Here is a 15832-nt window from a genome sequence, read left to right on the forward strand (position 1 = left end):
CACAGCGCCCCCTATTGAAAAGGAGAGGCGTGTCACCCAAACGCACAGACACCCAGATATAAACAGTCATCTCGTCTGTGTGTGGCGGGTGGCTTTTTGCAGGACTTGTTTGTGTAAATGCAAAACGTGCCAGATTTCATTTCTCAAGAAATATCTATAACAAATTCAAATAAAATCAAATGTTATTGGTCACATGCGCAGACTACGACAGGTGTAGAGTTTATAGTGATATGATGACTGACGAGCCCGAGATAAAAAGGAAGACAAATATTTGCTAAATAAAAAAGGAAATAGTAACGCAATAAAAACAATAATGAGGCTATATACAGGAAGTACCAGTACTGAGTCAATGGGCAGGGGTACCAGGTAATAACATGGCTATATTCAGGAAGTACCAGTACTGAGTCAATGTGCAGGGGTACCAGGTAATAACATGGCTATATACAGGAAGTACCAGTACCGAGTCAATGTGCAAGGAATCCTGAGGGGGAAGAGGCATTGTGGTGCCCTCTTCACGACTGTGTTGGTGTGTTTGGACCATGATAGTTTGTTGGTGATGTGGACACCAAGGAACTTGAAGCTCTCGACCCGCTCCACTACAGCCCCGTCATTGTGAATGGGGGGCGTGTTCGGCCCTCCTTTTCCTGTAGTCCACGATCAGCTCCTTTGTCTTGCTGAAGTTGAGGGAGGAGTTCAGTCCCAGGGTCCATAGTTTAGTGACGAGCTTGGAGGGCAATATGGTGTTGAACGCTGAGCTGTAGTCAATTAATAGCATTCTCACATAGCTGTTCCTTTTGTCCAGGTGGGAAAGGGCAGGGTGGAGTGCAGTAGAGATTGAGTCATCTGTGGATCTGTTGGGGCGGTATGCGAAATGGAGTGGGTCTAGGGTTTCCGGTATGATGGTGTTGATATGAGCCATGACCAGCCTTTCAAAGCATTTCATGGCTACAGATGTGAGTGCTACGGGGCGATAGTCATTTAGCCGTTCTTGGGCACAGGGACTATGGTGGTCTGCTTGAAACAATTAGGTTTTACAGACTGGGTCAGAGAGAGGTTGAAAATGGCAGTGAAGACATTTGCCAGCTGGTCAGCGCATGCTGTCTGTCCCTTGTGAATGTTAACCTGTTTAAGTGCTACGGGTCGGTAGTCATTTAGGCAGGTTATCTTAGTGTCCTTGGGCACGGGGACTATGGTGGTCTGCTTGAAACATGTTGGTATTACAGACTCAGTCAGTGAAGACACTTGCCAGTTGGTCAGCGCATGCTCGGAGTACACGTCCTGGTAATCCGTCTGGCCCTGCGGCCTTGTGAATGTTGACCTGCTTAAAAGTCTTACTCACATCGGCTATGGAGAGCGTGATCACATAGTCATCCGGAACAGCTGATGCTCTCATGCGTGGTTCAGTGTTGCTTGCCTCGAAGCGAGCATAGAAGGCATTTATACTGAACAAAAATATAAACGCAACATGCAACAATTTCAAAGATTTTGTTACAGTTCAAATAAGGAAATCAGTCAATTGAAATAAACTAATTAGGCGCTAATCTATGGATTTCACATGACTGGACAGGGGCGCAGCAATGGGTGAGCCAGGCCCAGCAAATCAGAATGAGTTTTTCCCACATGAAAGGGCTTTATTACAGACAGAAATACTACTCCCCAGCCTACTTTAGCAGGTAGTTGAAGGTGTTATCCTGCAGTAACCCCAAATAGCAGGCAGTTGAAAGCATTATCCTGCAGTAACCCCATATAGCAGGCAGTTGAAGACATTATCCTACAGTAACCCCAAATAGCAGGAAGTTGAAGGCATTACCCTGCAGTAACCCCATATAGCAGGCAGTTGAAGGCATTATCCTAAAGTAACCCCATATAGAAGGCACTTTAAGGTATTATTCTGCAGTAACCCCATATAGCATGTAGTTGAAGGTGTTATCCTAAAGTAACCCCATTTAGCAGGCAGTTGAAGGCGTTATCCTGCAGTAACCCCATATAGCAGGCAGTAGAATGCGTTATCCTGCAGTAACCCCAAATAGTAGGCAGTTGAAGGAGTTATCCTGCATGCTCGCTTCTAGGCAAGCAACACTGAAGCATGCATGAGAGCATCAGCTGTTCTGGATGACTATGTGATCACACTCTCCATAGCCGATGTGAGTAAGACTTTTAAGCAGGTCAACATTCACAAGGCCGCAGGGCCAGACGGATTACCAGGATGTGCTGACCAACTGGCAAGTGTCTTCACTGACATTTTCAACATATCCCTGACTGAGTCTGTAATACCAACATGTTTCAAGCAGACCACCATAGTCCCTGTGCCTAAGGACACTAAGATAATCTGCCTAAATGACTACCGACGCGTAGCACTCACATCTGTAGCCATAAAGTGCTTTGAAAGGCTGGTCATGGCTCACATCAACATCATTATCCCAGAAACCCTAGTCCCACTCCAATTTGCATACCGCCCCAACAGATCCACAGATTATGCAATCTCTATTGCACTCCACACTGCCCTTTCCCACCTGGACAAGAGAAACACCTACATGAGAAAGCTATTCATTGACTACAGTTCAGCGTTCAACACCATAGTGCCCTCAAAGCTCATCACTAAGATAAGGATCCTGGGACTAAACACCTCCCTCTGCAACTGGATCCTGGACTTCCTGACGGGCCGCCCCCAGGTGGTAAGGGTAGGTAACAACACATCTGCCACAATGATCCTCAACACGGGGGCCCCTCAGGGGTGCATGCTCAGTCCCCTCCTGTACTCTCTGTTCACCCATGACTGCATGGCCAGGCACGACTCCAACACCTTCATTAATTTTGCCTACAACACAACAGTGGTAGGCCTGATCACCGACAACAATGAGACAGCCTATAGGGAGGAGGTCAGAGACCTGGCCGTGTGGTGCCAGGATAACAACCTCTCCCTCAACGTGACCAAGACAAAAGAGATTATTGTGGACTACAGGAAAAAAAAATAGGACTGAGCACACCCCCATTCTCATCGACGGGGCTGTAGTGGAACAGGTTGAGAGCTTCAAGTTCCTTGGTGTCCACATCACCAACGAACTATCATGGTCCAAACACACCAAGACAGTCGTGAAGAGGGCACGACAAAGCCTATTCTCCCTCAGGAGACTGAAAGCATTTGGCATGGGTCCTCAGATCCTCAAAAGGTTATACAGCTGCACCATCGAGAGCATCCTGACTGGTTGCATCACCGCCTGGTATGGCAACTGCTCGGCCTCAGAGGGTAATGCGTACGGCCCAGTACATCAATGGGGCCAAGCTTCCTGCCATCCAGGACCTCTATACCAGGCGGTGTCAGAGGAAAGCCCTCAAAATTGGCAAAGACTCCAGCCACCCTAGTCATAGACTGTTCTCTTTGCTACCACACGGCAAGCGGTACCGGAGCGCCAAGTCCAAGCCATAAGACTCCTGAACAGCTAATCATGGCTACCCGGACAATTTGCATTGCCCCCCCACCCCCCCCCCCTTTTTTACCCTGCTGCTACTCTGTTTATTATTTATGCATAGTCACTTTAACTCTACCCAAATGTACATATGACCTCAATTACTAGCCGGTGCCCCCGCACATTGACTCTGCACCGGTACCCCCCTGTATATAGCCTCCCTACTGTTATTACACATTGACTCTGCACCGGTACCCCCCGGTACCCCCCAGCCTCCCTACTGTTATTTTAATTTTATTGCTGCTCTTTAGTTATTTGCTTTTATTTTTTTTGCTTAACTCTTTTTTTTATTTGTTTTACTTTGCATTGTTGGTTAAGGGCTTGTAAGTAAGTATTTCACTGTAATGTCTACACCTGTTGTATTCGGCGCATGTGGCAAATACAATATGATTTGATTTGATTTGATAACCCCATTTAGCAGGCAGTTGCAGGTGTTATCCTGCAGTAACCCAGTCTGAGAGAGATGTGTTTGAAGTACAGCAGCTGCTGTGTCACCCTGCCAAATGCAGTGGAGGGAGGAGGAGGGAGGATGTTTATTTACCAGAGAAACAGGGCAGCCGCACACGGCCTACCGGGGTCTGGCGTGGGATCTGCAGCCCTTTCCAAACTGGGGGGGGGGGGGGATCTGGCATGGGGTTCTGACTAGAGCTCTGTCCAAAACACAGCACCAGGCCTGAAGTGGACCAGAGTTCCAGGCTGACCTCAAAACAGAAACACAGTTCTAATCTCCTGTCTTCCAAAGGACACTTACTTATTCTATACAAGAGTACACCCAGAGTACACCCAGAGTACACCCAGAGTACACCCACACTGGTCGTGTCCAAATACCCATACTTGCGTCCTAAACAGTAGGCCGTTTGAGTTTACGAAAAAAACTAGTTTAATATGCGACATTTTGAAAATCTAGTACACTTTAAGTCTAGTATACTTTAAATCTTGTATACTTTAAATCTAGTATACTTTAAGTCTAGCATACTTTAAATGCCCGGATGTCATACTTTTTTCGACATTGACAACAGCTGATCAAGTAGTTATGGTGCTACCAGCATCAACAAATATTGGGAAAACACACAATCGTGCATTACGCATTCTCAGTATGTTAAACATAGAATGTGAATTTGGTTTAAAATATGTTATATTATTTCAGCACTTCATCTAGTAGAATTTGATGCACATTTTCCCACAATGCATTGGAAGAGGTGGGCTGAGAGTGGTACGCCCTAGTTTTCTTCAAGTAGCCAAACAACAAAACTAGGCTACTTACAGTGCATTCAGAAAGTATTCAGACCCCTTGACTTTTTCCACAATTTGTTACATTACAGCCTCATTCTAAAATGGATTAAATTGTTTGTTTTTTTAGCAAATGTAAAAAAAAAAAAAAAAAAACTGAAATATCACATTTACATAAGTATTAAGACGCTTTACTCAGTACTTTGTTGAAGCACCTTTGGCAGCGATTACAGCCTTGAGTCTTCTTGGGTATGATGCTACAAGCTTGGCACACCTGTATTTGGGGAGTTTCTCCCATTCTTCTCTGCAGATCCTCTCAAGCTCTGTCAGGTTGGATGGGGAGCGTCGCTGCACAGCTATTTTCAGGTCTCTCCAGAGATGTTCGATCGGGTTCAAGTCTGGGCTCTGGCTGGGCCACTCAAGGACATTCAGAGACTTGTCCCGAAGCCACTCCTGCATTGTCTTGGCTGTGTGCTTAGGGTCATTGTCCTGTTGGAAGGTGACCCTTCGCCCCAGTCTGAGGTCCTGAGCGCTCTGGAGCAGGTTTTCATCAAGGATTTCTCCTTTGCTCCGTTCATCTTTCCCTCGATCCTGACTAGTCTCCCAGTCCCTGCCACTGAAAAACATCCCCACAGCCTGATGCTGCCACCACCATGCTTCACCGTTGGGATGGTGCCAGGTTTCACCCAGACGTGATGCTTGGCATTCAGGCCAAAGAGTTCAATCTTGGCTTCATCAGACCAGAGAACTTGTTTCTCATGGTCTGACTGAGAGTCCTTTAGGTGCCTTTTGGCAAACTCCAAGTGGGCTGTCATGTGCCTTTTACTGAGGAGTGTCTTTTGTCTGGCCACTCTACCATAAAGTGCTGCAGAGATGGTTGTCCTTCTGGAAGGTTCTCCCTTCTCCACAGAGGAACTCTGGAGCTCTGTCAGAGTGACCATCGGGTTCTTGGTCACCTCCCTGACCAAGGCCTTCTCCCCCGATTGCTCAGTTTGGCCGGGCAGCCAGCTCAAGGAAGTGTCTTGGTGGTTCCAAACTTCTTCCATTTAAGAATGATGGAGGCCACTGTGTTCTTGGGGACCTTCAATGCTGCAGAAATGTTTTGGTACCCTTCCCCAGATCTGTGCCTCGACGCAATCCTGTCTTGGAGCTCTACGGACAATTCCTTCTACCTCATGGCTTGATTTTTGCTCTGACATGCACTGTCAACTGTGGGACCTTATATAGACAGGTGTGCCTTTCCAAATCATGTCCAATCAATTTAATTTACCACAGGTGGACTCCAATCAAGCTGTAGAAACATCTCAAGGATGATAAATTGAAACAGGATGCACCTGAGCTCAATTTCAAGCCTCATAGCAAAGGGTCTGAATACTTCTGTAAATAAGGTATTTCAGTTTTTTATTTTTAATACATTTGCAAAAATTTCTGAAAACCTGTTTTCGCTTTGTCATTATGGGGTATTGTTTGTAGACTGATGAGAAAAAATAATTAATCAATTTTAGAATAAGGCTATAACGTAACAAAATGTGGTAAAAGGGAAGGGGTCTGAATACTTTGCGAATGCGCTGTAATTGGGAAGATGCAGAATAGCGAAGTTCAAATGTAGTTTTTGTTCTCCTTAAAATGATCATGAGTATTGCATCGTAGGTTAAATGGACTAAATATATATTTTTCTCACCCATCTACATTCCCATAATGACAAAGTGGAAACATGTTTTTAGATATTTTAGCAAATGTATTGAAAATAAAATACAGAAATATCTCATTTACATTAGTATTCACCCCCCTGAGTCAATACATGTTAGAATCACCATTGGCAGCGATTACAGCTGTGAGTCTTTCTGGGTAAGTCTCTAAGAGCTTTCCACACCTGGATTGTACAATATTTGCACATTATTCTTTTTTAAATTCTTCAAGTTCTGTCAAGTTGGTTCTTGATCATCGCTAGACAACGATTTTCAAGTCTTGCCATAGATTTTCAGGCCGATTTAAGTCAATACTGTACTAGGCCACTCAGGAACATTCAATGTCGTCTTGGTAAGCAACTCCAGTTTATACACTATTTATACACAAACGTATGTGGACACCTCTTCAAATTAGTGGAATAGGCCACATCCTATTGCTGACAGGTGTATAAAATCGAGCACACAGCCATGCAATCTCCATAGACAAACATTGGCAGTGACTTTCAACGTGGCACTGTCATAGGATGCCACCTTTCCAACAAGTCAGCTCGTCAAATTTCTGCCCTGTTCAACTGTAAGTGCTGTTATTGTGAAGTGGAAATGTCTAGGAACAACAACGGCTCAGCTGTGAAGTGGTAGGCCATACAAGCTCACAGAACGGGACCGCCGAGCGCTGAAGCGCATAACAATTGTCTGTCCTCGGTTGCAACACTCACTACAGAGTTCCAAACTGCCTCTGGAAGCAACGTCAGCATTAGAACTGTTTGTTGGGGGCTTCATGAAATGGGTTTCCATGGCAGAGCAGCCGGACACAAGCCTAAGATCACCATGTGCAATGCCAAGCGTCGGCTGGAGTGGTGTAAAGCTTGCCGCCATTGGACTCTGGAGCAGTGGAAACGCGTTCTCTGGAGTGATGAATCACGCTTCACCATCTGGCAGTCCGACGGACCAATCTGAGTTTGGCAGATGCCAGGTGAACGCTACATCCCCGAATGCATAGTGCCAACTGTAAAGTTTGGTGGAGGAGGAATAATGGTCTGGGGCTGTTTTTCATGGTTCAGGCTAGGCCCCTTAGTTCCAGTGAAGGGAAATCTTAACGCTACAGCATACAATGACATTCTAGACAATTCTGTGCTTCCAACTTTGTGGCAACAGTTTGGGGAAGGCCCTTCCTGTTTCAGCATGACAATGCCCCTGTGCACAGAGGTCCACACAGAAATGGTTTGTCGAGATCGGTGTGGAAGAACTTGACTGACCTGCACAGAGCCCTGACCTCAACCCCATTGAACACCTTTGGGAGTGAATTGGAACGCAGACTGCGAGCCAGGCTTAATCGTCCAACATCAGTGCCCGACCTCACTAATGCTCGTGGCTGAATGGAAGCAAATCCCCTCAGCAATTTTCCAACATCTAGTGCAGGGTTCTTCAATTCCGGTCCTGGAGGGCCGAAACACTTCTGTTTTTTATTTCTACCTGGGAGTTAATTGCACTCACCTGGTGTCCTGGGTCTGAATTAGCCCCTGCTTAGGAGGAGAGGATGAAAAACAGAGGTGTTTCGGCCCTCCAGGACCGGAATTGAAGAACCCTGATCTAGTGGAAAGCCTTCTCAGTTGAGTTGAGGCTGTTATAGCAGCAAATTGGTCTCCCAGTGTCTCCTGGAAAGCAGACAACCAGGTTTTCCTCTAGGATTTTGCTCTATTCAGTTTTTTCATCCTATAAAACTCCCTAGTCCTTGCCGATGACAAGCATACCCATAACATGATGCAGAAGATATGAAGTGGTACTCAGTGATGTGTTGGATTTCCCCCAAACATAACACTTTGTATTCAGGACAAAGTTTATTTCTTTGCCACATTTTCTGCAGTTTTACTTTAGTGCCTTATTGCAAACAGGATGCATGTTTTGGAATATTTGTATTCTGTACAGGCTTCCTTCTTTTCACTTTGTCAGGGTTAGTATTGTGGAGTAACTACAATGTTGTTGATCAATCATCATGTCTCTTACCACAGCCATTAAACTCTGTTTTAAAGTCACATTGTCCTCATGGTGAAATCCCAGAGCGGTTTCCTTTCTCTACGGCAACTGAGTTAGGAAGAACGCCTGTATCTTTAGTGACTGGGTGTATTGATACACCATCCAAAGTGTAATTAATAACTTCAACATGATCAAAGGGATCATCAATGTATTTTATTTTACCCATCAACCAATAGGTGTCTTTCTTTGCGAGGCATTGAAAAACCTCCCTGGTATTTGTGGCTTGAAATTCATCGCTTGACTGAGAAACCTTACAGATAATTATATGTTAAACACGATTATTGCACACAGAGTCCATGAAACTTATGTGACTTGTTAAGCACATTTTCACTCCTGAACGTATTTAGGCTTGCCATAACAAAGAGGTTGAATACTTATTGACTCTAGACATTTCAGCTTTTCATTTTTAATTAATTTGTACATTTCTAAAAACATAATTCCAGTTTGACATGATGGGGTATTGCGTGTAGGCCAGTGACACAAAATCAAATCAATTTATTACATTTTGAATTCAGGCTCCAACACAAAATGTTGGAAAAAGGGGTGTGAATACTTTCTGAATGCACTGTACCTTTCATAGGACATTTCTGGGCCAGCGTTTAAATTTCATTCCTCCAACCATCCTACCGTATAAGAACTATTTCCCAGTTCTAGTCTCCTGGCAGACCCAGAGACCTTCTGTGTAATAAAGAAACTAACTGACTGCGATTAAAATTATTTGACTTTAGACCAGAGCCTGGTCAACAGTAGTGCACTATATAGGGAATAGGGTGCCATTCTCTGGTCTAAAGTAGTGCACTACATAGGGAATAGGGTGCCATTCTCTGGTCTAAAGTAGTGCACTACATAGGGAATAGGGTGCCATTCTCTGGTCTAAAGTAGCGCACTATATAGGGAATAGGGTGCCATTTGGGATGTAATCTTAGTCTTCCAACATGTATAACCAGAGAGAGAGAGCAGAGCAACTCCCTCCTACATTACTCCTCTACTCCATCCCATTTAAGAAAGCCCTTCTGTTCTGTTCACTAGTATGAACATGAGATTGCCTGTGTGCAGCCTCAACTTACAGGTGAAAAATATTTCTCTAACAAGCCTTCTGAGACTCCCTGGCTGTCAGTCTACTACCCGCTGTGCTGTGCAGGCAGAGGCTCTGTCCCCGATCTGTTAGTGCTGCCTCGCTCCAGTGGCTCTGTCCCCGATCTGTTAGTGCTGCCTCGCTCCAGAGGCTCTGTCCCCGATCTGTTAGTGCTGCCTCGCTCCAGTGGCTCTGTCCCCGATCTGTTAGTGTTGCCTCGCTCCAGTGGCTCTGTCCCCGATCTGTTAGTGCTGCCTCGCTCCAGAGGCTCTGTCCCCGATCTGTTAGTGCTGCCTCGCTCCAGAGGCTCTGTCCCCGACCTGTTAGTGCTGCCTCGCTCCAGTGGCTCTGTCCCCGATCTGTTAGTGCTGCCTCGCTCCAGTGGCTCTGTCCCCGATCTGTTAGTGCTGCCTCGCTCCAGAGGCTCTGTCCCCGACCTGTTAGTGCTGCCTCGCTCCAGTGGCTCTGTCCCCGATCTGTTAGTGCTGCCTCGCTCCAGAGGCTCTGTCCCCGATCTGTTAGTGCTGCCTCGCTCCAGAGGCTCTGTCCCCGATCTGTTAGTGCTGCCTCGCTCCAGTGGCTCTGTCCCCGATCTGTTAGTGCTGCCTCGCTCCAGTGGCTCTGTCCCCGATCTGTTAGTGCTGCCTCGCTCCAGTGGCTCTGTCCCCGATCTGTTAGTGCTGCCTCGCTCCAGTGGCTCTGTCCCCGATCTGTTAGTGCTGCCTCGCTCCAGTGGCTCTGTCCCCAATCTGTTAGTGCTGCCTCGCTCCAGTGGCTCTGTCCCCGATCTGTTAGTGCTGCCTCGCTCCAGAGGCTCTGTCCCCGATCTGTTAGTGCTGCCTCGCTCCAGTGGCTCTGTCCCCGATCTGTTAGTGCTGCCTCACTCCAGTGGCTCTGTCCCCGATCTGTTAGTGCTGCCTCGCTCCAGAGGCTCTGTCCCCGATCTGTTAGTGCTGCCTCGCTCCAGAGGCTCTGTCCCCGATCTGTTAGTGCTGCCTCGCTCCAGTGGCTCTGTCCCCGATCTGTTAGTGCTGCCTCGCTCCAGTGGCTCTGTCCCCGATCTGTTAGTGCTGCCTCGCTCCAGTGGCTCTGTCCCCAATCTGTTAGTGCTGCCTCGCTCCAGTGGCTCTGTCCCCGATCTGTTAGTGCTGCCTCGCTCCAGAGGCTCTGTCCCCGATCTGTTAGTGCTGCCTCGCTCCAGTGGCTCTGTCCCCGATCTGTTAGTGCTGCCTCACTCCAGTGGCTCTGTCCCCGATCTGTTAGTGCTGCCTCGCTCCAGAGGCTCTGTCCCCGATCTGTTAGTGCTGCCTCGCTCCAGAGGCTCTGTCCCCGATCTGTTAGTGCTGCCTCGCTCCAGTGGCTCTGTCCCCGATCTGTTAGTGCTGCCTCGCTCCAGTGGCTCTGTCCCCGATCTGTTAGTGCTGCCTCGCTCCAGTGGCTCTGTCCCCGATCTGTTAGTGCTGCCTCGCTCCAGTGGCTCTGTCCCCGATCTGTTAGTGCTGCCTCGCTCCAGTGGCTCTGTCCCCGATCTGTTAGTGCTGCCTCGCTCCAGTGGCTCTGTCCCCAATCTGTTAGTGCTGCCTCGCTCCAGTGGCTCTGTCCCCAATCTGTTAGTGCTGCCTCGCTCCAGTGGCTCTGTCCCCAATCTGTTAGTGCTGCCTCGCCCCAGTGGCTCTGTCCCCAATCTGTTAGTGCTGCCTCGCCCCAGTGGCTCTGTCCCCAATCTGTTAGTGCTGCCTCGCTCCAGTGGCTTTGTCCCCGATCTGTTAGTGCTGCCTCGCTCCAGTGGCTCTGTCCCCGATCTGTTAGTGCTGCCTCGCTCCAGTGGCTCTGTCCCCAATCTGTTAGTGCTGCCTCGCCCCAGTGGCTCTGTCCCCAATCTGTTAGTGCTGCCTCGCTCCAGTGGCTTTGTCCCCGATCTGTTAGTGCTGCCTCGCTCCAGTGGCTCTGTCCCCGATCTGTTAGTGCTGCCTCGCTCCAGTGGCTCTGTCCCCAATCTGTTAGTGCTGCCTCGCTCCAGTGGCTCTGTCCCCAATCTGTTAGTGCTGCCTCGCTCCAGTGGCTCTGTCCCCAATCTGTTAGTGCTGCCTCGCTCCAGTGGCTCTGTCCCCAATCTGTTAGTGCTGCCTCGCCCCAGTGGCTCTGTCCCCAATCTGTTAGTGCTGCCTCGCCCCAGTGGCTCTGTCCCCGATCTGTTAGTGCTGCCTCGCTCCAGTGGTTGTGGGGAAATACTGATTAGTGGTCCGATGGCGTCCTACCCAATTCAATCTGTAAACCTGACCACTGGCACTCATTTCTTCACGCATTGCTACTGCCATCTAGTGGCCATGCAGGCTACAGAAACAGACAATAAATACACATTCTCACATTTTTATTCCGTGACTTAAGACGAAACAGGATGATTTCAGAAATGTAGGTTTGAAATACAAAAAAAAACAACAACAAAATAACACATTCCACTGACACCTTAGAAAACAATCCACATAGTAAAAAGTGTCCACTCCACCTCACAGTGAATGTATACACATGACACCCGGGACAAACGGACAGAGCCAACCTCTTTACATATTAGTGGGTTTCATGCACACCGGCGGCGTTACATCTTTTAAAATTACACGTAATCTACATAATCTAGAGTAGAACTAGAAAATAATAACTTTGTTTAGGCTAAATGGTATATGGGCTTGTCAAGATATTAGAACAGAATCTGAGATATGAGAAGGCTACTGCATAGGGAACCTGATACAGTAGACTGGAGAGGGGACAATGACGGCAAAGGGCTTCTTATATATCACTGAGGCATGGGGGGGTACAGCCAGCCGATGTCCTGGTTGGTGAGAAAGAGATCCAACGGCAGCCATCTTGACTAGGCCAAAACAGACACAGCCAGTCAATACAGTCATACACAAACAGACACACACACACCTCACCAACTCATTCACTCAATGTCGTCTTCTGCCAAACTCTGAGCGCTCACGATTCTCTGAAAAACAGGGAGAGAAATTTCACTGAACTCCTCCAGCCACGGTCAGGCCTGAATCCTTACAGCCTAATAAGTGACATGACAATAAAACCCATCTTTAAAGAAACAACAGACAAGATTACATTTTACATTTACATTTTAGTCATTTAGCAGACGCTCTTATCCAGAGCGACTTACAGAAGCAATTAGGGTTAAGTGCCTTGCTCAAGGGCACATCGACAGATTTTTCACCTAGTCGGCTCGGGGATTAGAACCAGCGACCTTTCGGTTACTGGCACAACGCTCTTACCCACTAAGCTACCTGCCGCCCCAGATTAATGTCCTAGAGCTGAAATAACCAAGAGCCCCTGGGCGTTGGATCTCTAGTTTCATCTAGCATCCTTCCTTGTTCCAGAAGCAACTAGGGGGTTTATGAGAATGGACAGTTCTAATGTTCCTCTGAAAATAACATTCAACAACAACAAAACATTGGACTGTTTCTACATGGTACCATTATTAGCATTTTTTGCGAATCACGTTCAAGTCACGTATAATGGTCTATGTTGAGCTAAACGATCAATTTTAAATACTTTTGGATGATTTGGAAATCATGAGCAAAAAATGCTTTTGATTGGGATTTGTGTCACAAATTCTAAAACGTTAGCATTTGGAAACAAAGGCGGTCAAGGCCAAATGAAGGACGAACGAGTCATCCGTCAGCCATTTTGGAGACGCCTCAAAAATGGCTGACAATCCTGATGCCTCGTCTCATCCTCATGGCTGAGGGGAAAGTCAGCCATTTTGGAGACACTCCAACCCCACTTGGCCACAGTTCCATACCACTGAAAATGCACGCCCAATACATTGCTTCATTCTAAGTGTTGGAATAGAGACTTTGCGTCTTCCGTGGGAGAGAGCCTCCTAACTCACCTGGCTGATGGTGGGCAGTTTGGTGAGCAGAATCTGGAACACTGGAGGAGGCAGAGTCTGCTGCAGCACCTGCAACAGCTGCTGGGGTTGACCACACACTGCTATGGCATTGGTTAGATGGTCTACTCCCTTCTCACTGTCTCCTGTTGGGATGGTAGACATGGTTAGATGGTCTACTCCCTTCTCACAGTCTCCTGTTGGGATGGTAGACATGGTTAGATGGTCTACTCCCTTCTCACAGTCTCCTGTTGGGATGGTAGACATGATTAGATCAGGTGGTCTAATCCATTCTCATCCTTCCAAGAAAAAAAACCAGACGATTATGTAATTGATGTCCTAGAGCTGAAATAACCAGAGCCCCTGGTACGGGTCCCTGGGCTTTGGATCTCCAGTTTGATCTAGAACCCTTCCTCGTTTCAGAAGCTAACATTAGCAACCAGGAGGTTTATGAGAATGCACAGTTTAACATTGGACCAGACACTATTGCCACAGCTATTCCAGAAGGGAGTCAGTCTGACTAAGTTCAAGTGAACATCCTGTTATTCAGGACCAGATATTTAGTTATAGTCTCTTAGTAGTGTTTTAGGACTGGGTGTGTATAAAAGACCAGGTGATGCCCCCATGGAGACAGGTGGTGACAGTTCACCTTGCGCTAGCAGTTCCTCTCCCAGTTGGATCTCCTCCAGGAAGAACTTCTGTACAGCCTCCGAGTCCTTCAGGTCAGGCAGCTAAAATGGCAGACAGTCAGTACAGAGGAGATCAAACAAAGAGCTTTCCAAAAGCACTACCTCCATATCTTCAATCATTAGCCCCCCTGACTCTCTGGTCTGTCCACCGCTGGGAATGTGTCTTACCCTTGTTAGTCCCGTCTTCTCTTGGGAAGACTTCTGTTTTCTTCTGCCTGTTGAAAACAATTTCATATTTGATTACTGGTATGCTAAAGAAAGGGTGACTTGTAACAGACAAAATGTCAGTTATACGAAAGGGGTTAGAGTCTGATTGTTTAAACCATAAACATAATTCTGTTGAACACTAACGTTACTAGTCCATGTGGGGAGAGGTGGTTGACTTTGCTAACTATCTACAGTAACTACACATTTATACAACACCCTAAACTTGCTTACTAACTGTTGACAAAACATCCTTAATATTGGATTGACCCGATTGATTTATCAGCAATGTTATCCAACGCTAACTAGCTACATGGCTAAACGGATATGGTGGCACTTCGCTAGTTAACTATTGACAAGCTAACCAAATTGGCTACTAGTTAGCAATATTATTATAAACCAAAACACACTGCTCAGCGTATGCTTTTAAAATGAAGTTATATCACGCTAGATAGTTAGCCAAACATTTGTAAGCTAAGCTAGCCTGTTTTGTCGCAGGTACAAAAAAACACGGTGACTTGCCAGTTTGCTAACATGACTTACGTTCTTGCAGCCTTTTCTTGAAGTTAGGATCACTCCGTCGTTTCCTGTCGAAATAAACGCAGTATCCAACGAACAGGGCTCCGGCCACCCCGGCGGCCACGGTGCTGGCTTTAGCCCCCATCATCTCCGGCGAGCAGCAGAGACGCACCGCTAACTAGCCGGCATGCTAGCTACTGAGCCTTCCCGGGAACGGATCCTATTATACGACTCACACCTGCGCAGTGACTACTGCTGATATATATATATATATATAACGTTTCAAATTACAATACAGCTGATAGTTGAAATAGTGAGCAGGGCGGTGACTACGTCTTGCAACGGAAACGGCTTTACCCGTTTAAAGAACCACATGAAAGCAAAACGAAACTGAATTTTTGTCCCAATAGAAACTCTCGTTTTCGTTGCAAAACGTTTTCACGTTCAGCGTTGATGGTTTCTGTTGCAAAACAGACGAAACGTTTTGCAACGGAATTGTTACACCCTAGAGTCCAAGGGTTTTACTTTACAGAAGTCAAGTGGATTTGCCATTTATTTTGAGTTACTGAAATTATTTATTTTGTTATTACTGTAGTACAAGTACACTACTACTAAGTACAGTCATCAAATAATTATTTCTCAACGTTAAGAGTCGACCAGCTGGACTTGAATACATTTTGGTAATTTAGCTTTAATAGACACTCTTCTCCAGAGCCAGTGCATTCAACTAAGGTAGGTAAGGCAACCACGCTATCCACAGATTAGTCGTTCCAGGTACATCTAGAGATGTGAGTGTTGGGCAGATATCATGGCATGTGACATTTCCACCGGACCAAAGACAATACAATGAAGTTCAAACTATGGCATTTATTTCAAACAGAGGCTTCTTTTTTTTGCTTACATTTGTACAATAAATTACACATGAATGAATGCCCATTTTCTGATGGGCCTAATAAATACTATAGAGCTTTTTATAAGCTTTATCACACTCTCTATGTCCCAGACCTTTCCATAGAGGTCCATAAAACTGTACAGGG

The 15832-nt window shown here is 46.6% G+C and overlaps 1 protein-coding gene across 2 annotated transcripts; it reads right to left on the minus strand.

The window, feature by feature from the left end:
* Nucleotides 1–11850: 11850 nt before the first annotated feature.
* LOC311122715 (mitochondrial import receptor subunit TOM20 homolog B) lies at nt 11851–15164 on the minus strand. Of its 2 annotated transcripts, none has more exons than XM_084197045.1 (5): nt 14820–15164; nt 14241–14287; nt 14033–14114; nt 13387–13529; nt 11851–12477 (listed from the first exon to the last, which is right to left on the minus strand). In XM_084197045.1, exons 1-5 carry the CDS (start codon nt 14941–14943, stop codon nt 12433–12435), a joined length of 441 nt encoding a protein of 146 aa, XP_084053171.1. In that variant the 5' UTR covers nt 14944–15164; the 3' UTR covers nt 11851–12432. The 2 variants fall into 2 exon arrangements, with proteins under 2 accessions (XP_084053171.1, XP_084053170.1); XM_084197044.1 differs by having other exon boundaries at nt 13387–13631; nt 14820–15035.
* Between the last annotated feature and the right edge of the window lie 668 nt (nt 15165–15832).

Source organism: Coregonus lavaretus (genome assembly GCF_964263955.1).
Source record: "Coregonus lavaretus genome assembly, contig: HAP1_SCAFFOLD_3619, whole genome shotgun sequence".
Lineage (NCBI taxonomy): Eukaryota > Metazoa > Chordata > Actinopteri > Salmoniformes > Salmonidae > Coregonus > Coregonus lavaretus.

Excerpts from the sequence above, each read along its gene's own strand:
- LOC311122715 (XM_084197044.1), bottom strand. The coding sequence starts at position 14,943 with ATGATGGGGGCTAAAGCCAGCACCGTGGCCGCCGGGGTGGCCGGAGCC. Across the intron at positions 14,115-14,240 it reads AGAAGACGGGACTAACAAGG|CTGCCTGACCTGAAGGACTC; the intron begins GTAAGACACATT and ends CTGCCATTTTAG. Across the intron at positions 13,632-14,032 it reads AGAGGAACTGCTAGCGCAAG|GAGACTGTGAGAAGGGAGTA; the intron begins GTGAACTGTCAC and ends CCATCCCAACAG.